The following is a 28,000-nucleotide window of genomic DNA, read 5'->3' as shown; positions in this document are numbered from 1 at the left end:
TGTCATTCAAGCCTCCGATACAGACATATGCAAACGCCTAGGTCTTCCTTGGCTAGCCACACGCAGCTGTGCACAGCCAGTGAGCTATCGACGCAATGCTGCTCTGTCAGGGACATCCGCGCCGTTGGTCAACAGCGCCTCGCAGACTATTTTAGTGCAACGAGTTGCGATCGTCAGAAAGATCACTTTTTAAACAAAGTTGAAGAGAAAAGGACAAAAAAACGCTAAGTGCAAACACTTGAGATGCCGTTCCAAGATAAAAAAAATCCCGGCTGTGGTCGCAAATCCCTCGCCGACCGAGTCCACTACGCGACTCTCACAGGTAATGAGCGCTACGCATCCTGCATTGATATGTCTTTTCGGACCGAAGGTTCACATCTAATACCAATTAGTATGCATCAAGGCTTCTGCGGCTACCCCAGGACTCCTGACCACGTGACCAAACTGACCAGTAGCCTGGAATAAAAGCAATTTTAATGTCGCGGCTGGTGGTCGCTCTGCCTGCTGGGCAGAAGACTTTCGGGTATGTACTGAGCAATGGCGCTGAAGTCGGCTTCCTACGGCGCACTTTTTTATTAAGTGAGCTGCACAAAGAGCGACGTTCGCTTTCCGCACTGACTATCCACGATAGCCGTAGTTAATACTTGGGTAATTTTCTCCATTATCGCCGCTCAGCTGTTTTGGGGTAAAAAAAAAACACTAAATTAAGAATGGCAAAAATGTAAACAAACTTGTTGACAAGCTGGCTTATGCAAAAAGCCTTGCTGCCTAGCGCAAAAATCTGGTGAGAGTTCCTTCATTACGTATAGTATTGAACTTAGCAAACCAAGACACGGTGATCATGCATCGCTATTCCACCTCGGTGCAAAACTTCGTTCTCGTCTCGATATGATTCGCACGGGCATTTCTGAGAAGCTCTGAAGCTGTGCGTTAATTGACTCATGACACTTGTTGTTTTATTTTATTTCATAGCCCGTGTTAATTTCACACATTTGACAAAGGGAAATTTCAGTAGCGAAAGTAGTCTAATCCCACGTCTCCATGAAGTATGAGAATAATAATTTTTTGTTGCATAAAAGGGCTTAATGATACTAGATAGTCAACGTAGAAGGTAGTTATCTGCAACCCTTACAAAAATTTCTTTAGACAGTCTAGATACTTTCCACAGACTTTTGTCGATACAGTCTCTCGACTTTCTCTACACAAGTCCCATACACCAGTCTGTAGGCAATGCAAACTGTATAGAGTCTATAGACAATCTATAGATTTATGGCCCTACATATTTAGTAGAATTTTGCCTATACAGAGTCTATATACTATGAACAGACAAAAGGAAACAACCTCACTCCCTCCTTTATCCCCTCCCTTTCGGCACGGTTCGCGTGTCCACCGATATTGCGAGACAGTTACTGCGTCATTTCCTTTACTCAAAAACCAATTTTCAATTCTTAAATTTTTTTAAATATCTATAAAAAGGCAATAGAGCCTATATGAAGTCTATAGAGTCTACAGACCCTTTTTTATAAGGGCAATGGGATTAACGCATTATGTAACGTCGTACGTTCGCTTAAAGAACGAATAGTCAGTTCGATTTGCTTCGCCAGCGCGAAACGAGAGGGGCTCTTATGAAAACCTGCACAGCTCAAACTGCGTCGTTCTTGAGATACGCGACGCAAGTTTTGCAAAACGCGCACTGCGAGTCCTCAACCACTCGCATTGTGTTTTTAAAGTGCATCAGTCGAAGTAGCCAACTGTACGAAGGCTATAGAGCACAGATCACAATGTATTGAGAGAGAAGAGCCATAACGCTATTAAATAGTACTCATCATTGCATGTGCTAGATGGTGACGGTTGTTATTAATTAATGTAATCATACATAGCACAAGAAGTTTCCAAGACATTCCATTTTTTTTTTAACAGATGGCCCAGCAAACCTACAGCTGCAAATGTTGCGGTCTATACCAGCCGGAAAAAGAACTCGTGCGTCAAATTTCAGCATATACGCCTAACGCCGGTGGTGGTTACTAGCATTTCTGAAGAAAATGAGGCAACCAGGTGCGAACAAAGTTCCGAAAACCTCCTTTCTCTTTGCTACATCCGGAAAAACGCTTCTCCTCGCTTCGCACTAACACAATCCTCTTTATTTTTAGCCTTCGACTTGTAGATTATGTTTGCTCTAATGACCAAAAGTATTAAATCGAACGCGACCATTGCCGGTTCGTTACACTTACTAGACGAGCCGTGTGCCAAGCTTTCTCTACACTTTCTCTTGTACATACATGTGAAACGGTGTTTTGTAAAACACTAGCTTAACGAGGCGTGTAGCGTGGCTATTACAAGCGTTTCCGCTCCAATCGCTAACGGAGCCGTCGGCTTGTCTCTCCTATCTTTTGCACAAGGCTTTGGCTCCTGCTGTAGAGCAACACCAGGCCGGCAGCGCTCTTAATAGGCGGCGATTTTCCGAGGCAGGCGTATCCGCACTGCTCCAATTAGCGCGCCCTGTCATAAGTGACCCGAAACGGTTTCTGTGTTCTTTTTTCGAGCTTGGCACGAATGCCGGAGCTCAGAGTGGGCGGAGGTGCCACTTCAAGTTACGAAGTTGCGATAGCGCAAAGCGCGAAAAGCGCGAATCACTCCAACATTCATTATCCTGACTGCCAACTGTCATTCACACTTGCCTTCTTTTGCGGGATAAAAATAAAAGGAGCAGCTGACAACTTTCACTTAACCTTCGCTTTATTTCACAACATGGACCATCCTAGTGTGCGTCTGGTCGCAAATGCCGCACTGCCGTAACTGCGGACAGCGTTAATATTGAGGGTGACAAGGAAACAGAGGTTTCGAGTGGCTATTCTACTTTTAAGAGCGTTAGCTCTTACTCATCACGTTTCGAGATATCGTAAGGTCTGCTACAGCCCTTGATCACAGAGCCAACTGTGGCAGCAACTACGCACCACGTTTCGAGATTTCGTGAGGTCTCCTACCACCGCGAGATCAAAGCGCCATCTGTGGTTGCAACTAGAAAACAGCGTATTCCGCATTGAGACTTGTTGCGCCATCTACAATAGCATTGTAGAAACAACCACCTGCCGCGTGCCCATGATGACGTCCCGGTCCAATATGGTAGACAGAGGAGGAACTATGTGAGTATGACGTCAGGGGACGAAATAGCGGCATACTTTCGGTTTCTTGAATCCAAGATGGCGGCCATTAACATTGGTTGTGCACTCTCATTCCTTTCTCCCTCCCTCACCAAAAAATAACCTAAACAAGTAGGGAAACTGTACCACTACGGGACCGCTATACATGTATACATTCGTTCCGCTGTATATCCTCCGACCACAACGGGCACCCATTCGGGGGCAGTTGTATAGCGAATTTGGTTGGCAAATAAAATCATATTGGTTTTGGTATAGAAATAAAACCACAACAGCGAGAACTGCGGCTCGATCGAAACTCTGGAACATATCCTGCTTGAGTGCCCTGCGTATGCTGACAAGTGTGCGTACAATGAACATTGTATGGAGAAGCTATCCCCACTGCCCCTAACAATGGACAGTCTTTTAGGTCCCTTAGCCTGCCTTAGGCAATAGAAACATGCAATGAAGTTTTTGTTTGCATACTTAAATGACATTGGACATCTTAACAAGCTCTAATTTCACCTTGCATGCTGCCCTCATGCATTCTACAGGCAGTTCACTGTGTTAGCCCATTTGTCGGACTATGCACTTAATCATTTCATATGCTACATCATTACTCGTCGATGCACCTAAGATTGCATTTAAAGTCCTCATTTTATGTTCTCCCTTTTTTTCTTTCCTTTTACCTTTTCCGCACCGCTCTTCTTCCGCCTCTCTCTATCTCCCAATTTCCCTTTCCCATGCAGAGCAGCATTCGAGCAGTTTTTAAACACCGGCTAAATTCACTGCATTTTCTCATTAAAGAATTGCTCTCTCTCTTTCTCTCTACTTTCTTGCTAATAACGGAACACCTTCACGGTTACCAGAAAGAAAACGGTTGAAAAAAAAAAGGAGTTGAAACCGCGTACATGTAATATGAAACCTGTTTCAGCGCCAGTTGTTGCGAAAGGGAAATATGAAAGAATGCGTTCGGGTGGCTAAGTTGATTAATGAGTCATTACTGTCTTATGTGATGACGTCATGTCATGCCCATGACGTTCACGAGGTCCCCGAGGGAGGTCTACGTAGGTGACGCCTCATCGCGACGCCACGTCACGACCATGGCGCCCAAAGAATCCCATTGCAAAGCAAGCCATGATGTGGACGGCATTGAAATACATGAGGCGTTGCCTCAACGCTCAGAAGTCACGCCCTGTGAATGTGCTCGGTGCTCGGGTTCACCTTGACCGAGAGTATCCGCTCTACATTGTCCAGTCACATGGCTGACGTTCCCGTCGCCCAGCAGGTGAGAGCGACAGCTTAAATCGACACTGAGAACTTGGCTTGGAATTCGGCTTGTGTCGTTAGACTGCCGCCTTTTAAATACAAAGACATAGCTTTCAATATAATCGGCGTGTTTACAAGTTAGAAATGTCCAAAAATACAATAGAATAAAGATTCCGGCATCCCCGACCTATTTTGCAAGTAAGCTGCCCTGCGTCGACGAAGTTTTCAACATCGGATCCCTGAGGCTATGCTACCCAGCCATTGACTTCAAAATGCTTATCACGGAGTCATTTCCGGTGCAGGCGTCACGGGTTCGAACCTTGCGGCAGGAAATTTTTTTTCATTTGAATCTTGATAGCAAAAACTTTTGCTCCCTGGTAGACATCAACACTCCAAGAAAGAAGCATGTGATTGAGTTTTGATACGAAAAAAATTGTACACATTTGCTCTTAGTGCCCCCTTTAACCCCCCCCCCCCCCCCTTCCCATCTCTAATACTGCACTGACATAAGGGACAACGCCGACATCGAAGAACAGAATGAGTGCTCTAAAAATTAAAAACCGGGTTAATGACCGCACACTAGTCTCGCTACAAAAGCTGCTCTAGCCCAAAACACCATTCGCACGCGGCAGACATGCAGTCGTGACAACGGCTGTACACGAATGGATCACTGAAATTACCTCGCAGAAAAATACATTAAAAAACTGCCTTTTCTCTAGGGTATCCGATACCTCTTCAAATATTCGAGTCAAGGGGAAGAACTAGGTATATGTGTAACCTAAATAGCCCAACGGGAATAGGTTCGCGGGAGGCAAAGACACACCCGCGCACGCGCAGGTCACTCCACTCGAGCTCACGGGCGATCCCGCTGGCTTGTTGAGAAGCGTCCAGCCGAAGCGGGCCGGTTTACTCAGCACGTCTTCGCCATCGAACGAATCGCGCGCTGTCTCGAGAGAACTTTGATCAAACAGCGCAGCCTGCCGTTCGCTTGCAGGCGCAGGCTCTCGAACCCATTCGCGCCGGCTCTGCCATGCGTGCGCAGACATCGCGTTACTGCTGCGCGTCGGTCAAGTCAAGTCTCCGGATCAGGCTTCAACGCGACCAAAAACGGCCGCGATTCCGCAGCTCGCCTGTCGAGCGCGATCGTCGAGATTAGAGGGGAGGGGCTTCGAAAACGGGTTATTAAGCGCGCCCAAGAACAAGCCGCGCAGTAGTCGTCTTCTTCAGCATCTAGTTCCCTGCAGCACCGTAGAAGCTACCGTTTACGGCGTTATGCACTCGGGACACGTTACGAAAGCTCTGCGCGCTCGGTTCTTCATTTTTCCTCCATACTTCTTGCTCCAAGGTCCGACTGAATACCATCACGCGTCGAGGCCTTAAATACGTCTTGCACTGGGGTCGGTAGGTAGGCCGGTGGCCCGCTAACCTTTCCGACCACCCGCCAAAGGCATTCGAGATCGGTGATCATTGAGAACTTATAAGCGTCGCCGACTGAATCGCTCATTCACGGAGGAAGGCCCCCCCTCGGTCACTGCACCCAATTAAGGAGCGTGCGGACATCAAACGGCGGCCCTACTTGCATGCGGCGGGTGTGCGCGCTCGGCTCTTGTGTCCGTGATAAGCTCCCACGCGGCTGTAGGGGTGCTCCTACGGCTGCCCGCCCGAACGGCAGACAAGGAGGCGTCGTCGGACAACTCTGGAAACGGGGCAAATGGAACGCTGCTTAAACGCATAGCGGTTGGTCGGACCGGCTTCTCGAATTCCTCCTGGTTAGCTTTCTTTCTTTCGCTGTGCCTTGGGAGGACAATCCCCTGTTCACGTCTTATTCCACCGGCCGTTACGTGATTTCCGCGCCACACGTGTAGCTCTTTCATCGTTTCTTTTTTTTTTGTGAGGGTCCTTTTCTAGAAAAACATGCGCCTTCTTGTTCGTCCACTAGCTTCTGTGGTAGCGCATAACGAATCTCGGGAATAGGGCGATTTGCTTGGTTTGAATTTAACATTGAAGAAAACAAAAATTGCGATAGGGAAGAAACAGGTTTCTCCTGTCATCTATTACTGACGAGGTATAACAGGATGCAACTATAGACCTCCTGCATGTTTGTAAACAAACGAGGTGGCGCAGCAGTCGCTAGCGAGCTCGTGGTAGGCAAAAGAGCGGGGAGTGGCGTCGCGGATAGGTGTTGAGTGCGGGTTTTCAAGGCTTGTAGGCGCGTTTCCAGTTTCTGCGAATCATAACAATGGTCGATGCTTCCAACTTAGTAATTTGTCGAAGTACACGAGCTCGCGTTGGCCGCGTGCGGCCTATAAAGAGAAATAGTTTGCACTGTGTATTGTATATATGGTTAGTAGTAAACATGTAGAAAGCGTTCCTGCCGTTTATTTATGCGCTACGCATTGAAAAAAAAAAAACAAGTTTTGACACTCTGCACTAACCGGAATGATTTTACTTTGGGACAGTAGTGAGGGGAAGTGCTGGCCTTGTTTCAACGGTGCAGACATGCGCTCATCGTCTGCTGACATACGTATGTCGCGCTGTGCGAAAAGTGGGGACAGCGTCGTGTCCCTGATCTCCTGTCTCGCTTAGCGCTGTTTTTAGCCGCATGACCACGCACCAGCCGACTTGTCCTCTTGTTAAGCTGGTCGATTTGGTGAAATTTTTTGATTTCTAGAATTATTTTCTTTCCTAGCCCTGAATTCTAGTTTCGTGACGAAAAATTATAGCAAAATATTGAGTACAAATTTATAAATTACGCTTTATAGAAGTGTGGTCCTCAAAAATTGTGAGGTAATTTCTTTGATTTTAGTGCCGCATTTCTTTGACCAAAGCGAAAGCGATGATGCCATAAACGAGGGAATAAACTTTAAGGTTTGTTTTCTGACCTCTCACATTTTCTGCGACTGGATCACTCACCTTCGTAATTCGCATGAAAATCAAATGATTCCATTTGTCGCAAACTATTCCTGAGACGTTGAGGAGCGTAATAAATCTCTCGATTTTTTTCCCTACACGTGCAATACTGTGTTAGTTATTTTTTGTAAGAAACGTTTTCATGTAACTATGCATGCATAAGTACTGATCATATAGAAAAAGAACTAATCGCGTCATCGTACAGAACAGGGCTTTATGTACATGCTGGCATAAAAAAACTGCGCACTATCTACTCAATTATTTGAAACCTTGGGGGGACTTGATGACGGTGTGAATTATAATTACCCAGAACTGCACCAGGTATAGCTATAAATAAAAGGAATTACTGAAACTAGCGCAGGAATTTCATAGTTGCACCAAGTTTAGTTACATATCGCATGCATGAATAACGAAAACACTTTTCATTGCCGCGTCCCGTCTCAATCTCGCCACATGTCTGTTAGTAGCACGCCTGCGGCTGCTTCTTTGCAAACAAGCTTCGCGATCATGTACTACCTCATGAAACATGACACATTCATGATGCAATGAAAAAGCATATGGCGTTTAGCACACTTAAGGTACGCTATTCTAAGCACACCAACGCGACCGCTCAAGATTGACGCAACTTACCAGACTTCTTTCTACTCGAATGAAATAATTACGTCGTCATATCAAGAAACAGTTTCAAGTAAATATTAAATTTCATAAAACGCGCCATTAAAACATGGTGTGCTATTAACAAAAAAAACGCATTCCTTGGGGGGCGAGTGAACCTGTCGGCGCCCCGTGCACTCCGGCTCAAGGTGATAAGTACGTGTGCAGCTGCATGTCTTTTTTTTTTTCCTTGAGCAATTATCGGCCTACTATCCTGAAGTTCAGGTGAATGAACGCAGTAACTTGCATGCTATTAAGTGCATTGAGTGGCAGTTCCGATCGACTCCCAGACTTCGCGCTTTACTATCGTGGCCCAATGCCTGTTAGGCAGTTTCCGAATGCGGCATTTAGGCGCGAGAAACCTATCGAGGCAAATTTAATATTTTTTATGCTACTACGCGGATCCAGCAGTGACGCAGCTGGTCAATACATGCTGCTTCTGCAGTGCACAGGCTTGAAGCAGCCGCCGGTAGCTGCGGCAGCTGCGGTAGGCACGGCATGCGGAACCTGTCTTGCCTACCATGCGAAAGTCGCTGCTAACATCAGCGCCACCGCATCTTCGTGACGTCGCGGGGTGAAGGAGGTCCATAGGGGAAATGTAGTCCAGAAACGACATGAGGTTATGGACAATGGGTCATCATTGAAACAAGGAATGTTCAGAAACGGCGTCAGGTTTAGCCTAACGGACCGTGGCGACGTGAGTAAATGAGTCTGTAAACGAAACGCGACTCAAGGTAATGGGATATCGCAAAGTGGGCCATACGTCATCATTTCTCGTAAACGGCGGGCCACTGTGAATAGTTCAGTGCTCCTGGTACAGTTTTTCAAACAAACCAGAAGGTAACGATGCATTAAAAATTACTCGTGCTGTCTTTCTGGTAATGTTAAATGCCTTCTCCGTCAAATATGAGCAGCTTACGGAGAGCGTACGCTTCATATTCCTATTACGAGGAAATGTTAACAGGAAATAAAATTGAGTAAGTACAATGTATACGAAAATGCTATTTTTCCGTGTCTAAGAAACTCCCTCCAGGTTTTCCTGAAGCCAATATAGCATCAAACAATTTTCTGCCCGACAAACTCATGGTTTTGTATTCCTTTCTGCTCCATTGTCATTGTAACTGCTAAAGAGAAACATGACGTTTCACGTGCTTAACCTTCTTACCGTAGCTAATAGAACATTTTAGCATACCATTATGGCTTCCCTTTACCATTACCATGTAGGACTCTAGCTGCACACGTCCAGCATGCGCATGCGCAATTAGTTCCCAGTGCTATAATGGTAGCGGCATAAAGCAATAAAATTACGGTACACGTTCTGATACCACCCGAAAAGACGTGATTTTGGATAATGATCGTTGTTTGATTTGATTCTTGAAAGAGAGCGTTCTTTGAGGAGCTGCGAGTGCTTCCCACTATGTCTGGCTCATATAATAAACTTTCCCACGCAGGGCGCTGAAAAATAAAATTCACGCTATCGCCAAATTTGTTTTCTTTTTTTTTCAATTGGCAAACCAAGTCATGCTGTTCGTGTGCAGAGCTCTTGAATGAAGTAACGACTGTGACGAATTTGACGTACTTTGCTTCGTTCATGTCTTCACCTCTTGTAGTGCAAGAAACAAAGTTTGTTTGTTTATTTTGTCTGTGTCGTCCCTGTCAATCGTTCCCTTAAAATGCTTTAGTTTTATAAGGGTGACCTAGTAAGACTAGCACGGGGCCGCTAACTAGCCGCTCAGTCTATCGGTTCAGATAAGTCCGTTATAACGCATTTGCATGCAACCACAGCCCAATTCACTCGTTTCGGCCACCTCCGAGCACGGCCGACATCGGCGGTCGTTGCCTCAAGCGCCGCTGGTTCACTGTCAAAGAAGCAGCCGCCAGCCGTTTTTCGATCGCTTCCTCAGATTGCGCGCGCGCACGCGCAGTTTATAAGCGGCCGCGCGTGCTCCGTCCTGCCTACAAGTGTGTCGTCGTGGTCGTCGTCAAATAAACGCAGCAGCACGCGCCATGGAGGAAGAAAAATGAGGCGGCTAGAGCGCGATGCAAATCGGCCACCGCGCCGGACTAATCCGCGGGCGGGAAGCCGCCGCAACGATTATTTCACGCGCGGCACGCGACACTAAGGGGAAAAGCGTGTCGCCAGCTGCCCCCTTCTCCTCGCTGACGATAAACCCCGCTCGAGCGGTGAGCTAAACGGGCACGCCGTAAATATCTGCGCAACCGTCCGCTGCGCGTCGCTTTGGTCGCTCGATCCGTGCCGTGCGTGGCGCGAATGTCCTCAAGTCTTGGGTGCTGCTCCAGTTCCTCGCTTCCTCTTCTACTGCTTGGTCGCTCGGAAACGCTTCCTTCTGTATTGTATCATCGGTGACGCTGATTTATAGCCTCTTGGGGTTTCTTTTACGTTTCTTTATCTGATCCGAGATTAGATTTAACTGATATAGACCCTTCGGTCTCTTTAAATATGTTTTCGACATGTATTTCGTAAGACAGCTGAAGGAAGCTGCCGCCCAGCGCCCGACTCCACGAATTACTCATTCATTTCCGGGAATGGGCGAGCAAAGTGAACGGACCTCAGCTTCCGCCAATCACTCCGTATTCTTCGTCCCTGGCTTCCCCTTCCTGGCACGCGTTATAAGGAGGAAAACACGGATACGAAAGTGGCTGTCCGCCCCTCACTCGTTCATTCGTGCTCACAGCGAGGCTGTCAAGGAGTTGGATGTTCCCCGATTGCTATTCTAGGAACAAAACGTCACCCAAAGGTTCCTGGACTAAATTAGGGGCAATAAACAGTCCAGACGACGGCACTCAAGTTTGCGTAGCTGGTTCCTACCGAACGCTGGCCGGTTTGGAGTTGATTATCACAGCTAGGCAAGGCTCCCACGCAGAATGCCGCGAGCGAGCTCGGGGGACGTTGGAATCTGGACCGCCAGGTCAGAGGTCCCACTCGTCGTCGAGGTGCTTGCATGTCAAGTGGGCACTAAATGAGAGCGCGCCTTGCACTGCCCTTAAGCAGTGCTCTCGAACGAACGACGCGGTGCCAGTTAAAACTGTGCATGCCAGCTTCAGCGCGAGGACCAGACTCACAGCTGTCCATATTGGGGCACCTTGTCCGATGGTCGAAATCATCATCAGCAGCAGCAGCCTGACTGCGCCCACTGCAGGACAAAGGCCTCTCCCATGCCTCTCCAATGTACCATGTCCTGTGTCAGCTGCGCCCACCCTATGCCTGCAAACTTCCTAATCTCCTCCGCCCACCTAACCTTCTGCCGCCCCTGCTACGCTTGCCTTCTCTTGGAATTCACTCCGTTACCTTCAAGAACGATTGGTTATCTTGCCTTGGCATTACGTGCCCTGCCCAAGCCCATTTCTTCACCTTGATTTCGACTAGGTTGTCATTAACCCGCGTTTGTTCTCTCACCCACTCTGCCCGCTTCCTGTCCCTTAACGTTGCAAGATCATCTTTTTTTCCATTGCTCGGTGCGTTGTCCTCTATTTAAGTTGAACCTTTTCCTTAGGCTCGACGTGTCTGCCTTCCTCCTACACTTTATTTCTCTTTGCTTGCAATTAATCAGTGCAGCTCGTGTGGCAGCATATGAAACTAGCCAGTAAGGAAGAAATTAACCGCCGGACATTTCGCTCTGCCACGAGGAGGAGATAGTTGTACAACACTCCTTTCACAAGGTGGCACACAAGACTTGGAGGATTAATAGGCAAGGTAGCGCGAGAAATCGCCTCAGCTCAAAAGCGATGTCCATGTATCCATTCAAAATTGTTACTAATGGTGTGCTATGTATTCAACTCTGTTCCTCAACACGAAACAACTGGCACGGTTGGTGTTTCAATTAAGCTAAAGCGTGAACGAAAATTACATCATCGCAGTGCCACTTCGCAGAAGCATACCTTAAGCTAGTGGAAGCAGTCAGTGCTTTCGAAACTTGCGCAGAGAGAGCGCAGATGGCCGAAATAACCCGGCTGGAATAACGAATTTTCCCGACAACATTCTTCAAAGATGGTGCTGCGCAGACTGCCACTGTGCAGCACCAGGGGACAGCACATTGCAGATTTCAAATATTGTTGGTGACGTGACTGCTGCCATTAACTTGGAATATTTCTGCACTTTTCTCTGAATTCTCGACAAGACAGTTAGGATTCTCAGGTCTCAAATGCAAAATGTTTGCTTTTTTTTTAAAGTTCAGTCGAAGAATAAAGTGCAACTATTCTTCAGAACAGTAATCGCTCAAGATGGGGACGGGTGGCCCACCTACGCCCCGTAAAATCCGCTTCTGCCAGGCATCGCGAGTATTCTCCGGCTGGCAGAGTCAGACTAGGGAGAAGTCTGAGCCAAGTTCATGACCAGCAATTACGCTTATCTGACCTTTACTTAACTGCGTGATGGAACCTAGTGACGAACTGTGCGTAAATGTACGGGAGTCGCGCTTCATGGCGAGTTGCAAAACTCTTGTGCTGCTCCCTGGCAGATATTCACGGTGCAGTGCTCTGGTCACGGGTTGCTCTGCAATACAGTCAGGTCAGTTTGTAAAGCTTTCTCGGTTAGCGGGGCGTCTTTATGCAGCGGTATTTCGGGTGCACATGGCACATTTCTCTTCGTATTTTTGTTCAATTCAGTTCTCGTTCGATGTCCCCATGACGTATGGCTTTGGAAGCTGAAGAGCAATTTTCTAAATGCAAATTTTCCACCAAGCCCCGGATTGTGCATGCTTAAAAGCTATAATTCCCAGTGTACGTGTGTGTGGGCGCCCATCAGAGCGCTATGCGAACTGCATAACCCAAAGTGTAGTAGAGCTGCTATCTATCAGCTGTTCTCGCTCGACAAAAATAAACACAAATAAATATAGAGAAAGTATGGATTACAAAATCGATTTCTGACGAACAGCCATTCTTCGACATCTCGGCACTGTTGATCCGAAACCGCAGGGAAAATGAAACTGTCATTTTTTTTTCAAATTTCGTAAATATTTGCTCTTCCCATGAAAAGATAAAGCCCGCAGAATCGCGAATTTTCAGGTGGCGTTACAACCGGTATGAGAAGCCGATCCTTCAGCAGTTAGAATACAGTCTGACGCGCAGTCTAGTCTAACTTAACGCGCATACACTAGACTACGTTGTTTCCATAGATAAAGACATCCCTGGTTTCCGACAATGTTTACAGACTTCCTCCAGGTGTACCACTGCGGCATTGCCTTCCCCGTCCAGGATTATAACTCCTCGTGAATCGCCGGCACCGCGTCGCCTAACCACTCCTCTAAATCCAGCTTAGGCACCGAGAAAGAACCGCAGCGCTAAGGAATCCGGCGCACATAGCTGCAGCGTGGGCCTCTGCAGAAGGTCCATGCGGCGGATTTCCAGGCGCTCAACCGCGTTTCTCAGGCGGACATAGGCCCGCATGCTGGGGGCCCATCAGTCACTGCGGGCCGCCGCTCGGGACCTGCTGCATTTACTTTCGCGGCTCGATCCTCCTCTCCGTTCCTTCCCCTCCCTCCGCCCAGCTTCGGCGCGTGCTGGCGCAACAATGGGGGAAGCGTCGTCACTCTCGCCGCTGGAATGCGAACAGGCGTCTCCTTTACGAGCCACGGCAGCGGCCCGAACGGCGTTTAGTCCGCCGAGGGCATTGACGTACGGCGTTTTTAGAAAGGCACGAGAGACGCTGCCCTGCCGCGATGAGTAAATCAGGGCTGCACAGCCTGGCCTTCCACAAAGCCCCGTTTAATATTTAGAACAAGGAACGCGATTGCGGGTTAGCTGGCGCAGAACAAAGACGAGGTAAACTCGGCTTGCGGGAGCCTGGCTGGCAGTATAGATAAGTTTGGAAGCGGAGACTAACACGAGGGTGGTGTGCAGGAGGGTAAGCGTCTGACGGTGAATGATTTCAAGTGCATGCACGTAGTCTCTTGACCTGTAGCTATGCAGCGTAGTCATGGCGTGTTTAAGGGAAAGCTTGTGTTTGAAGAAACGCTGGCCGCAATTTGCAGTTGCGTACAATGCGCCGGGTTCAGAGAGCCGAAGAAGGAGATGTCTATTTTCATGTACCAGAGACAGCGTGATGACGTTACTTTCTCTAAGCAATCCTCGGATCAGAATGCAGGATATAATTTTATCCTCATATGTTCCTCTAGTAGCTACTCATTACCTCACTACGCAGATGGCAATTATACGATCAGCGTATGTCTCTGAAAACGAATGATGAATCACAGCTAGCTGTGTGCGCTAGATGGAAATAAAGTCATGAATAGTAAAAATCTAGTCGTACGTATGTTGACAAGTGGCTTCGTGCCCCTTTGTGTTCGTCTGTTGGCGCTCCGTAAACTATTTAACCATGCAAAGAAACAATAATTGGCCTCACTCTTCAGAGCTTCGTAATGACATGCGCTCAATGTCCACCTTGGTAACCCCAGCTTTCCCTCTTTGATTAATTTATTTGGGCGCATAACTTTCGCCTTTCATTTGAGGTAGAGCATCTGTGACAATGCGGCCCCAGGGACGCATTTTTGACCATGCCTTTTTGAATTCATTATTGCCTCTTTGCCAGTAGTCAGTCTCGCATTATATTTGTGCCAAAACTGACCACTTACAGAGCATGTCAGCTATCAGCCGACAAGCAGAGGGAAATGATAAAGGGGCAAATAATGCACGCGCGAGGCAATCGTTACATAATACGGCTCAGCTGCTTGTCAAATAACCCACCCGCGTGTCCACTCACGCAACGTTGTGTATAGATGTGCTAAAGGAGCTGGTATGCTGCTCAGAGTGTAAAGGAGTGGGGAAGAAAAAAAGAAGGGACAGCTACTCGGGAGAGCTGGGGAATTCGTGTGTTTCACTCGTTTTCCTCTGTTTTTGTTCGTGCCTCTGTGCTAGGACGCTCAACCAACTAACTGCCCACAGGGGGTCGCGTCAGCCTTCCGCAGTGGTGTACTCACCGGAGCAGGCGTTGTCGTCTCGGCCTGGCCAACGCTCCTCGCTGAGAAGGCAGCTGCGAAGGGAAGAAGGCAAGACGGTCAGCGTCATCGCACATCGGAACGCGCGACACGCAAAGCTCTCTAAACGTTTCGGGTAACTAACCATGAGTCACCTCACGGTTTACGCCCGTCAGCTAAAGCCCGTACACTAGGTCGTAGGCAACTGTCCTGGGTCAACTTTTAGGCAGGCTGTTCTAAACGCATTGAAAGCAAGTGGCCTTGAGACAGAATGTGCGCACTTTTTACGTTAATTGCCACGTCCAATTTCTCTTTTGTTTCCTTTCTTTATTTCTCAACGTTAGCTGCATGAAAAAGAAAAAGAAGTGCACGCAAACACGTAGCCACGAGAAATAATGGTGTCATCAACTTTTGCGTTGCTAACTGCGGCACTAATCGAGAGAAATAAAGCTTTTTTTTTTTTTTCACGCACCATAGTGCACCATCTTCCCGATTACTGGAAGATAGCGAATTGCCGTCCATTCGCTGAACTATGTGGATTATTTCCTCAACATGCTGGTACCAACAAAAGCAAAATTCGTGGCGCCATTTCTTAGATGAATAGTGAAATAAATTAAGAAAATAGCGATGTTCCTTATAAACTACTATTGTTCGTCATAAGCAACTGCTATACTCATAAGCTACTGCTATACTCATAAGCGATTATGTACGTCGTTAGCGAATGTTCGTCATAAGCTAATATTCGTCATAAACTAATATATCGCAGCACCATAATTTTACAAGGACCACGGTAAGTGAGAGTTACCTCAGATTCCTTTATTTCATTGTGCAACCCATTTTAACGCATAATTAATGGCGAGTAGCAAAGGCAATGGCCGCGGTAATTTGTCCTCCGGATACATTACAGAAACACTATCCCAGTCCTCAAAGTCACAACGTGATTCGCTGGCTGTGACGGCGCTTCCACGAGTTCAAAACGACAACCGCAAACCCTCAAGCGATTTAGTTCGCTCAGGCGTTTCTCAAAGAAGCGTACTGGGACGCTACTATTTCTTGTTGGCGTTAATGACCTGCCCTCCCAGTTGTCCACAATAATACGTCGTTCTGAGGACGATTGCCTTTTACGCAAGACTGAAAAGTGCATCAGACTGCAATGGTAGCTCCCAGCAAGACCCACACAAGTTATCCTTCGTGTATGGTTGGTGGATATTGATACGTCTGATAGCATGCACATAATATTCTAGACTCACAATATGCGTGATGTCTGTAATCTAGCCGTAGAGTGCCTGAAGACAGTGGCTCAATGCAAGTACACGGGGGGGGGGGGGAGGGTGGGGGGGCGTCAAATTCCACTTTTTTCTGCGACGGCCACATCGATAGCGTGTTATTGTAATCTAGCCGTACCTTAGGTTTTGTACATCAGTCTTTGCGTTTTTCTCGTACCAACACTAAACTTATTACCAACAAAGCCCTCGTTAGGTCTAAACTAGAATGTGCCTCTTTAATTTGGAACCCTCGTTCTCAAATTGTGACTAACCGCCTTGAGTCCCTACAGAATAAAGCAGCCCGACCAATTGTATCCGATTTCAACCGAACATCTAGTGTGTCTGACATCAAGAGAACCTTAGAGGCTTTCTGATCTGGCTGTATTCGAAGTGGGATATTTATTTCCGAAGCATATTATAATATGCCTGGCCAGAACCTCCTACGAATGTTTCTGCTATATCCGGTAGTTCTATAAAAGTTTTGTTTTTGTTCCCCACTGGCTCGTACGGCTTCGTTTTGTTCCTCACCTGTAATCGTAGCCATTCGGTCATGGAACAAGCCACCTGCCTGATTTGTTATCATAACTAATCTAGAAAATTTTCGCTGCGCTGTGACCGACCTCTTGAAGTGTTTTTACAGGTAATTGTTACTCTTACGATTTATCACTTTTTTTTCGTCACTGCTAAATCGTCTGCAGTCACCAACCTTCTTCAGTGTTTCTAATTTTCATTTTTCTTACCTTACTGTCTTATACCCGGTCTAAAATCTGTGTAACGTTCTGTGACACTGGGGTGTCATTATTAGGACGATTATCGCGATGACGGGGGTGTTGATTAAGTACTATGCATCAGCTCTCTCAAATGGTTGGCGTCATTTAATCACAGAAGAATTCACGATGCTGCTTGCACTTAAGAACGAGTCGCATGGAGCTCGACTTTCGGCGATTGCCGTTGGCTATCGTGATTAGCAAAGAACAGATGGCGATGACCCATCGCTAAGCGATGCAATGCTGCGCGTTTCTGCCTTTATGGTTTGGACCTTGAACAGCAATGGCGAGCACAAGTTTTACGAGCGTAATCAAGGACGAAGAGAATGGCGCTTTTTCACCGCTCATATCGCTGTCAGAATTCCAAAAAACAGAGGCCTAATCAGTGTTCCTCTGACTTTTGTCTCGGTCTTTTTATGTTTCTCTCTCTCTCAAACACGCACAGTGTACCCCAGCACTGGCACGCTATCTGAATGCTCGGGAGTTTTCATCAGGGCCATGCCAGCACGTTTCTGATGAGGATCATCCGATCTTCTTTTAGGATACAGATGAACACATTTCTTTAAAGCCACTGCTTTGTTCCAGGTCGAGTTCATATACTCAGGCGGCACTGTCTGCTAAGTAAGACAACGCTCCGTTTAGGCGGCCTTTGGATATGTTGGTCAAGTACGCTTATTTTAGCCTCCGCCCCCTTCACTGCGACCTACAAGGATGGACACGGCAATGGTAGGGCCGTCGTCCCACGACGGACTGCAGGGGCCTGGGAGATCCGTCACGACGGAATGGTGCCAGAAGTGGCGGGCTCGCTCGCTCTCGATTGCCTGTCAACGCTGAGGTAAGTGGTCGTTCTTCAAAAACAAAAAAGATTGCAAGAGACGCACCCGGGACGGTGGCCAGCACTTGGAATAAAAAAAGCGAGCTGAAGGACGCTTTTGCAAAAATAAAAATAAAGGTATCATCTTTCGAAGGCTCAGGGCAGAAAAGCATGACATGCGAGCACTGTTTGAAGAAGAGCCGCCGCTGTGGCGCTCGGCTGCTGGCCCGAAAGACGCGGGTTCGATCCCGGCCGCGGCGGTCGAATTTCGATGGAGGTGAAATTCTAGAGGTCCGTGTACTGTGCGATGTCAGTGCACGTTAAAGAACCCCAGGTGGTCGAAATTTACGGAGCCCTTCACTACGGCGTCTATCATAGCCTGAGTCGCTTTGGGACGTTAAACCCGCATAAACCAAACCAAACCTGTTTGAAGAAGAGGCTGGTATTCAGTAACTACGACGAGCCTTCAACAAAACCACCTGCATGCCAACGAAGATGGTGTTTACACTCGGTACGACACAGTGTAGCCGACGGCCAAAGTGCAAGTGCGCCTGTACTACAACTATGGCTCAGCGGCTGCCGTAATACCCGGAGTTCGAAGTCCAGATGAATTTGTTCAGGTATTCGGCGCGGTTCTCCTCCGAGGTAGTGCCAAGTTTTACTCGTGCAGAGCCGTGCTTCGTAAACACTAACGTATTTGCTGCGACTGCCAACTACTCCATACGCAAACCATACCGGTTTCTCTCTCGCTGCCTTTCCCTGTCATTGCCTCTGCCGTAGCCAGTCCAGTTTACGGCCTTCAAAGACGTTCACGCCCTGCCTCAACGAGGACGCAGAGTAGATCGCGGCGGTGTTGCACCGACCGCAATAGCGTTCGCCCACTCGAACGAAGTATGCCGCGACTTGAAAGGAAAGGCCTAGACAACCAAACAGGACCGACTGATTAGCCACGCATCAGCGGCTGCGCCCGCGGCCGTAAAAGACTTCGGCGCCTTTCTACCAGGAGCCGTAAAAACGCGCCGATGCCGTAAGGTTATCGCTGCGCTGTCGCCCAGCGGCCACTCAACGCCGTCATCTTCGTGCTGTGCATTGAGTTCAATAAGTCCAGTGTAAAAATAACAAAATAACAATATTGGCTATCGACGTGAGACTGAGGGGGAAGGCAATATGTGTTACTATTTTTAAGGCGAAAGCCTCTCTTGCGTCATTAGTGTGCGCAAGACATGTCCGCAGGAAACGTGTACAAGAAGTGTCCGCACCACCTGTCAATCAAATCAAATGTCATTCAATGTCATCAAATGCCATCAATAATTGATATAACCAACTGATCATTAACCCTGGCAAAGGACAGGGCTAATTGGTGAGACATGGGATAGTCTTTGCCCTTCAGTGGGCGTAGTCAGGCTGATGATGATGATCATGAATAAATTATGATATTTACATGGTATAGTATGTCGTAACTTGAAACCCGATATAGCGAACACATCAGATATAACGAACGTGTAGTATGTCGTAACTTGAAACCGAAACCAATTCCTGAAGCGTGAGGTAATCGTGTTGAGTTAGCTCAACAGGACGACACAAAGGCTTTGGCCCTGATGCACGTGAGGGGACTTGAGTGCTCCCCTGAATTTTTTGCGTCATTCTTTAGGCCTTCAGCCAACTACGCCTGATCAGCAGGTCGTCGCCGTATCGTCGGCAGTGGAATACAGGTGGCTGTTTTCTTTCTTCTGTTTCCAACTGCTCTCAAAATTTATGCCTGTATCTAGACCGGTTTGGTTTGCACCTCTCACTGGTTAACGTGAAAGCACGCGATGGTGGCATAACGAAAACAATAACCGCGCTCTAGAAAGATAATTCAAGTTTTAATATTACCTATTACGTTGAGCACTAGAACCTTTGCGTCCAATGTCTCGACTGCTTTTTGTTCTGCTTCAAACCTAGTTTCTTAATATAACTATTGGGAATGCTGGCGGCGCTCCAATTGATCCACTATGTATAGGCGCACGAATTCCGGGAAGACGAAGCTTCTTACTTGACTTGGCTATTGCTGGGCATAAAACGTGGATTCAGCCACAAAAATACGTCTCTTCTCGGGGTAAACCTCGAAGTAATGCTGTGAAAGTTTCAATAATAGCCTAACACCGAACTTTGAATTGCGTTAAAGGTGCTGAAAAAGAGAAAACGCATACTGAAATGACGTAATCTGCACACAGAGGAGAGAATAGCGGCACAACTACCAATTTCGAGGTGCAATCCAGGTTTGCGGTCTAACATTACTAGCCAAGTCAATACACGAAACCACGTCTTCCCAGCATTGCTGCGGCGGATGAAGTGCTCTTTTACGAAACTCACATAGAGGGTGGCGTCAGTTTTCCCTCTAGGCAATGTTTAGAAACTTTATGGCTTCAAACACCAACGCTGGGCAGAAATCGCTGTAATCGGGGTTCTGATGCTGACGCATTAAAAATAGAGAGAAAAAAGAAAAGGTGGAAGTGCAAAAGGTCTTTTTCGAGATAGCGTACGTTATGCTTACACGAGCATTTCAGCCATTCCCTTTTTATCTTGGCTCCGCGATTTTCCTCCGTCGCTTTCGGGCGCGTCCAGCCTTGCGTACGCACCGGCGGCAAGCGTGTCGGCATTTGGCGACGCTTGGCTGCACAAGCGCGAACGCCGAGAGACGAGCGTTTCCGTCGCCCTCTCCCAACGGCGCCCAACTCGAACGTGGGAGTGCGATCGGGCGCCGATGGATATGATATGAAGATGTCGCGTGGGGGGTCCTCCAGAAACCGACTGGAAGTCGCTGGCGGTAATTGCAGTCATAAGAATTTCTTTTGAATGTCTATAGACAGTCAATGCTCAGTCAATTGACTGCTTATTGACACCTTTGTGAGAGCGAAAGACAAGCCTAGTTTAAGCAAACCAAGCACATCATACATTTTACAGAACTTGGACATCAAGAACTTCATAAATGGCATTATTTTCAGGATAAGAACGACAGCGCACAAAAGCCGCGTCAAAGTAAACAGGATAAGAGAATGTTCAGTCCCTTTGCGTTCGCTGAGTTATTGTACTTTGAGGTGGTATACACAACAAATAAGGAAATCAGAAACAGGCTTCTTACATTACAAAGGAGGATGATTGTTCATATAAGGAAGATGGAACCAATCGCCACTATAAAAAAGCCTGCCTCTAAGTTATTTGAAGTAGTTAGTGTAGAGCATGTTTTTGTCACCATGCTTTCTCACACAATCTCCCATTTATACTAAATAAATTCGTATACACACATTAGGACTGAATCGAAGAGGTTTAAGGTCTGTTTTCTTTAATTATGATGTTCTCGTTTTACTTTCTTCTCACTAAGTTACTGTTTTCTGTTTTGTGCTATATTTCTGAAAATTGATGATATTTAAAGTCTCATTCTGGAAATGTGTTCTTGATGCATCGTGTTCAGGTCCTGTTGTTGAAGTACTAGTATTTTTTTTAAAATGTTCGGCATTCTTGTATCAACTTATTCCCAAAATTGCAGTTATTGGTGCCACATTTCTGTTAAATGCAATTCTGTAAACCGCAACTGTCAAGTAATGGTCTCCCGGTCGTCTATGAAGCTGCTTGAGAAGCTTTTAGGCCTGGAGGCCCTCCAGCTACTTTTCTGGAAAAATAAACTTGATTGAATTGAATTTAACTGAATTTAATTTAATTTAATGCTTTCGCCTTGACTGCAACATTTTATTCCACTTGTACCATCTACTGGTGCCTGCATACTTCGTCAACACGCTGTATTTCAGTCTAATCCCGTAACTGTGCATGTTCAGTTCTGCGTGAGCGAAACAACCAAGCAGCACGCTGAATCACCCACCGGTGTTGATGCCCCGACACACAAGCGAGCCAAGGTGCGTAAAAATGAATGCGGCGTTCGGCGCCGATGAAACAAAGGATTGCGGCGGCCACTGCGGCTCGCGTCCCAAGAATGCCCGCCGTTATCTGGAAGCCCCCGGCGGCGAGGGCACTCGCCCTCACGACGTGCTCCGTACGAATGACCCCGGCATAGCGGCTCGAAGAAGTGCCGCGCACGTGACGCAAGCGGGCGACCGGCACCTCTGCGATGGCCGGATGTCGGGCCACCTGGAATGCCGCCGCTGTGCGGACCGCTTCTCAAGGCGATGCGCGCATTCCTGCGGGCGCCACGCAACCGGGCTTTGCTTCTTTGTACGCGGCTCCAGGTTGTACCGGGGCCGGTGGCCGCGTACAGAGAGTGTGCACTGTTGTAGCCAGCTCGCGTGAACGATGGCCTTGGTCATGGGATCTTGGAGTCAACCGGTGACGGGTGGTGGCGAGTGACGTCACCGGGAGGCGTAGTCAGCGAGATTCCTGAATGTATAGTGTCACTCAGTACGTCTCTGGAGGCAAGGTGCACTTGAGCAAGAACTGCAGGCTGGCCTAGTTTGTTGCTTGACTTCCTTATAGTCGGCCGATTGAGAGCGCTCGTCCTGTCTGGTCTTTTCATCCGTCCTTGTGTTTTCCCGCTGTCAACCACCAAAGCAATGCACACGTCGAAGCTCAGGCCTACTTTAAGAAATATGTAACCTAAAACGAGTTTTTGATGGACTCGCTCGTGCTTAGCACCCTAACAGTTTGGCCGAGCTGGTCATTCATGCTGGAACTTCTGTAGCGCATGCTCCGCACAGCACATGAGGACAGGACGGCATTCTGCCGCTCATCTTTTTTGTCTTTAACCCTGTGCAAAGTCGCAGCTTGAGAAGTTCCACCTAGTTGATGTCCTTCTATAACTCGCGCAAATCAAAAGTGCCGGTCCCGTCAAAATCTGTACCTTATTCTCGTTTCTGTAATGATTCGCCAATCATAGAAAAATACCGACTGGCTCATCAACAAATCCTTTTTGTGTGTTAGTGCGTATGTGTATGGGGGGGGATTTGACTTGTGATCGATCGACGCAGTTTTCCAGTGCACGCGGGCTGGTAAATCAGGAATAGAACTTCAACTTACCCCTTTCACCTACACTCAGAACACGAATACGCCTGCATGGCAGTAAAAACAGAGTAAACTGTCCTGTAGCGCACTCTATTTAATAGAAGAGAGTGCGTTAGAAGAGAGCGTACTAGTCCCTTTTTACTCCATCGTGTGTAGAGTGTCCAAGTTCTCTTAGCCCATTTGTAGGGGTGCGACGGAGTCTTATGACGACCACATTCTGAGCCGTCTGCGCGTTTCGGTTCGTAACACCCTGCCACGGCCTAAATCAAACGTTTCTAATGCGGCGCCTCGCACTATTGTGCCCATGTGCTTTCTCTGCAACGGCGGTCCCTAAGCTCGTTACCAACACAAAGGGCACCAGTCGTCTGTGGCACGCGCCATTTGTTAGGCTGGCGCGTGCACGTCACGCTTCTGTAATGGAGGGAATGGGATTAGCGCCTCCGTTTGTCCGGCTCATCCGGCAAGCGTTTGCCGCTCTAATCCCCTTTCTCTGGCCGCTGTGCCTTGTTACTTCGGCGTTCTCCGCTGCCGGGCGCCCCGCGGCGTCTGCAGCGCTCGCCACGTCGGCCGCCGGGCAAGGTCGCTCGCCGGTCGCCCTTCAAGGAAGCACGCCACCGCTCCCCGTGCTCCACATTGCGCCGCTGCCCCGCACAACCAGCCCCCGCACGCTTTCTTTTTTCTTTCTTCTTCTTACCTTTTTTTTCTCTCTTTCTTTCGTGCACTCTTCCTTTCTGCGCGTGGCTACTCGCTTTCGCCGCCAGCTCCAGGCGCATCCAGCGGGCAAGCGCAAGTAAAGAACGCGAGCGGCTACAGACTCGTGTATGTGACGCTCCTCCCGCCGCAGGCATTCCTCGGGATCCCAGGAGGAGAACAACGCTCCCGTGTCCACCTCAGATGTGGGCGCGATGAACTGGCGCGTTCTCTTCTCGCTTCTGTACGAAATTCAGGGCGTGCGGCAGCCAGCGTCGAAAGTCGCCGCAAGGTCATCGGTCGCCGCGCAGTAGCTTTGAATACCATTGGGAGCTAAGCGGGGGAAAGGTGCCGGAGGTTCGGGCGGATTGTTTTATGTAACAGCGCTACGTCATTGACTGCCACGCCAGCGCCGAGTCTTCTGCAACTACAGCCAATCAGGGTAGCTCAAAAGTCTGGATTGCCCCCAAGAGGGTGCCAGTTGCTGACAAACCTTGCACGCGCGAGAACCCTGCCCCTTAATGCCGGGATAATGTAGTGATTGTAAACTCCACTTCCACTGCAATCTAACCATTTTTCTCCGCATCACCACGTGCAGTAGATCAACGCTCCAACTCGTGACGGTATCGCTACTCTTTGAGGGAAGCGGGTGTTGAGGACGCGATAAATTGAGAATAGAATTCTTGAAATACAGACGCGTATTCTGTCACATTCCTAAGTTTCGAGGAAAGAGGGTGTCTATAAGATAAAGCGTAAACTGCAGAGTTTTAAGAGCAGCGCTAATCGCGCTTCGCGGGCTAACGAACACTCCTTTGCCCGCCTCCTGCCGGTGTCGTTCCACTGGCAGCAGTGTGACAGCCCGGGTGACGAGAGACTTCTCTTTATCACCGCCTGCAAGGCTTTGAAGCAATGAATGATGTTGCATGAAAGTATCATCGGTATCACGAAACGATCATTGCTGGATCGTTAAGAAAGATAGGCAGGTGGTCCCGAAGCGACACATGGGCCATGAGGCACTCCTCAGCCAAGTGCTCCGGATTATTTTCGACCACCTGGGGCTCTTTAATCTACACTGACATCGCACAGCACACGGGCATTTGTGCACTTGCTTTCCATCGAAATTCCCCGTCGTGGCTTGGATTCCGTCCCGAGACCTTGGGATCAGCCGCCGGAAACCACAGCACTTGAGCCGCCGCGGCGAGTGATCTTTAATAAAGATCTAAACCCTGATACCGCAGGAGTAAAATACTTCATTCATGAAGGAACCTTTAGATAGCGAACGCATTGGCAGCTCTGCGTCTCGCCTTTCTCCCCCCCCCCCCCCCCTTTCTGTCTCTCACTTCGCGCTAATTGCTTCGAGCAAGGTTATATAGAGAGCTGTTTAAGCGACGGAGTGAATGTGCGGTCGTAGCAAGAGAAATTCGCAGTGCCGAGTAATTCGCAGTATTGAGGACGTGGTCGCCCGGGAGAAGACGTACAGCGACTACGCAGCCTATACAGCACGCTCATTCAGCTATGGGCGGGCCACGGCAACTCCTTTAATAACGCAGCGCCACCCAGGGGACACAGAAGGCGGGTGGTATACAGCGCGGATCCCATGAGACGCCACACTCGCGCTGAAGCCAAAATGTATATGGAAGGGGCAGCGTGACGAAATGCCACGCTGCGCGGGACTTTCCGTGCATCCGCGGGTTTATACGCGCACAATGAAGAGCGCGGCGTCGCCAACGCAGCCACGCCCGCCACATGGCCCGGCGGAGTCCCCCGTGCGCGCACAGTGAAGAGGCAGTTGCGAGGTCTCGGCGTAGAAATAAGGCCGCAACGATTAGGGCCGCGCGCCGGCGCTTTACGTAATGCGGCGTCTATTTACACGGTTTGTGTTTACCCCGCGCGCAGCGGTGGCTCGAAGGGAGCCGGTGCCTCAACGCGGTTCCTCTGCGCAAGGCGCAGCGCGAGGATTGTGTTCGCGTAAGTACTCAGCGTTTCCAATCATCGCAAGAATGTAGAAGCTTAATTTTGAATTGTTCTCTCTTTTCCATGAAGCATCGTGCTTTGCTGTAAAATGAAACATATACACGCTATAGCGATAATTTCGGCCTGCAGCAGCGCCACGTTATCGAGATCAACATCGTCCTTTGCCAAAACCTCTCGGAAAAGCAATGTTTCAACCATTACCAGGAATTCAGGACAAGTACCCTTAGTTCCCTTGGGTGCCACCATGTGGCGCATGGCTTTTAACATTAAAAAATAGCGCGTTGATACATCCGTGACGTAAGAAAGAAAGAGAATGAGGGAGTCGCTGCAGAACAGAATATGATACGCGGATAAGATTGGCTGGGCTAGGTCCGGAGGTCCTAGACAGGACACGCTCCGCGGCTGTTCCCATTCCACGCGATATGGGCTGAAAACTCAGATAACTCGTCTGTGATTCGTAGCAGTCGTATTTAGCTGAGGTACCCGCAGTAGCATCGACGCTGCATCCAGTCCGTTCATCCCGATTCCTTTAGCATGTAGGGGCTATACGCCGGTCTCCGGCTACGGATCCTCAGTGTCACACGTCGATCGCGCGAACTAAAGCCTCGAGTTCACTGAAGCGAGCTTCGGTTAGGGTCGCGGTGCAATCGCAGCCGCAACGCCAGAAAGCGCAATGGGGACCGCGCTTCCCATCTGTCGTAAATATTCTTAACACTGGGCGTGAGCAGTGCCACGTTTTCTGCCCTTCGTTTCCTTAACGCCCGTGGCAGAGGTCGTCGCACCGAGACGCGGAGGGCACGACGAAATGCGTGCAGCACAAACGTCCCCTCAGGTCGGCGGCCCGCACCCCCACGTAAGAGTCGGTATACGACGTTTTACGTTACGCCAGCTGCTATGCAGTCCGGAAGGAATGTGCGTCTGGCCCAATGGGGAGAAGTGGCGGTGCCGCGGAGGCTCAATGGTTAGGGCGCTCGGCTACTAAACTGGAGTACCCGGGCTCGAACCCGACCGCGGCGGCCGCGTTTCGATGCGGGCGAAACGCAAAAGGCTTCCGTGTGCCGTGCGATGTCAGTGCGCGTTAAAGATCCCCAGGTGGTCGAAATTATTCCGGAGACCTCCCCTACGGCACCAAATTTCTTCCTTTCTTCTCTCAGTCCCTCCTTTATCCCTTCCCTTAAGGCGCGGTTCGGGTCTCCACCGAGATATGTGAGCCAGTTACTGCGCCATTTCCTTGCCTCAAAAACAAAATTTCATTTCAAGTGGTGCTGTGCGATGTCAGTGCACGTTAAAGATCCCCAGGTGGTCGAAATTATTCGGGAGCCCTCCACTACGGCACCTCATTCTTCCTTACTTCTTTCACACCCTCCTTTATCCCTTCCCTTACGGCGCAGTTCAGGTGTCCAACGATATATGAGACATACTGCGCCATTTCCTTTTCCCAAAAACCCATTACTATTAGTATTATTTCAAGTGGTGCTGCAGCCTAACACTTCTTTCCGTTAATATGCAATACGTGGTGCAGAGTCTTAAGAGTTCCGAGCCCTTCATGTCATGTCCCGTATTTCTCATGTCCCTTGTATCGCGAAGTAAAGACAACCGAGTTCTAACTGCAGCAGGGTGCGCTAGAGGGCAAAACAACGCCCAGGGCATGCGCGCCCCATGGCTTCGGTGTTGATTGCCTGCGCTTTCTTCTAGTTGCCGCCATTGTCTTCAAGTCGTTTTTCCCGTACTCAGGGCGTTGACAAACCCGAGATTCACTGTTATTTTTGTTGTTGTTGTTGTTGTTACAAACGCATCAATGTTTTCACGCTACTGTTGGCCGCCTTAAAATCTTCCTCTTGCTGAATCTTCTTCGGTGTCACTGTGCGATTCGTAGCTTTAAATTCTATAGGCACAGTTTGCTGAGCGGCTTATTTCGTTCTGAAATACAAATGACGTTTGGTTCTCTTAAGTGGTTCTTTCCTCCCTCCCAACACTCGGCCCACGATTTTCGTGGTCGACGGATTTGCGAGAATCAGCTCTGCCAAAATCGCGGGTTACAACCCGCGCTCTCTGCATCCTTCTATCTTGCTTTCCGCCAAAAAGAAGGTAGCTGTGATGGCCGAGATGCCGGACACTTTTCCGGCTCTGACTTCAGTATTTCCTTTTCTTTTCATAGCCAATTATATTTGGCCAGCGGGAGCACCCGTGTCTTCCAATGAGTTATTTTTGTGTGCCTACATTTGTAGTGCAGACCCCACAGATGAGACAGAGAATAATGTTTTTTCCTTCTGGCATCGCCCGGTAAGGTGATATCTTAACGTCGCGACAGGAAAGGTCGTCCCAAAGGCGTGGCCACATTTGTTTCCGTTTAGCGGCTTCACGGATTTCGATTTTAACATAGGATAATCAAAACTCTTGCCTATATTATAAGCGATAGATATATAAATGAACGATTCTGTGTCGCAATGCCGGAATTTGCAACGCAAATCGCGTCACTTCTGAGACGGGAAAGCTTCTAATCCTTTCACCGTTAATAGAAATCTGTAAGCATTTGCCAAGCCAGAACTGTCACTCAAATTTAGCGGTATTCAAAAATAGCGCTCCCCTTTGCTCA

General features: G+C 48.5%; 1 protein-coding gene across 1 annotated transcript in view; it reads right to left on the bottom strand.

The window, feature by feature from the left end:
- The window catches only part of LOC144099503 (uncharacterized), a 127,621-nt gene that overhangs the window by 26,431 nt on the left and 73,190 nt on the right, over positions 1 to 28,000 (bottom strand). The window contains exon 2 of the mRNA XM_077632856.1: positions 14,906 to 14,958. Within this exon, the coding sequence (XP_077488982.1) occupies positions 14,906 to 14,958 (53 nt within the window). The remainder of the gene's footprint in view (positions 1 to 14,905; positions 14,959 to 28,000) is intronic.

The sequence above is a fragment of the Amblyomma americanum genome, chromosome 7 (genome assembly GCF_052857255.1).
Source record: "Amblyomma americanum isolate KBUSLIRL-KWMA chromosome 7, ASM5285725v1, whole genome shotgun sequence".
Classification (NCBI taxonomy): domain Eukaryota; kingdom Metazoa; phylum Arthropoda; class Arachnida; order Ixodida; family Ixodidae; genus Amblyomma; species Amblyomma americanum.
This window is presented reverse-complemented; position numbering and strand designations above follow the sequence as displayed.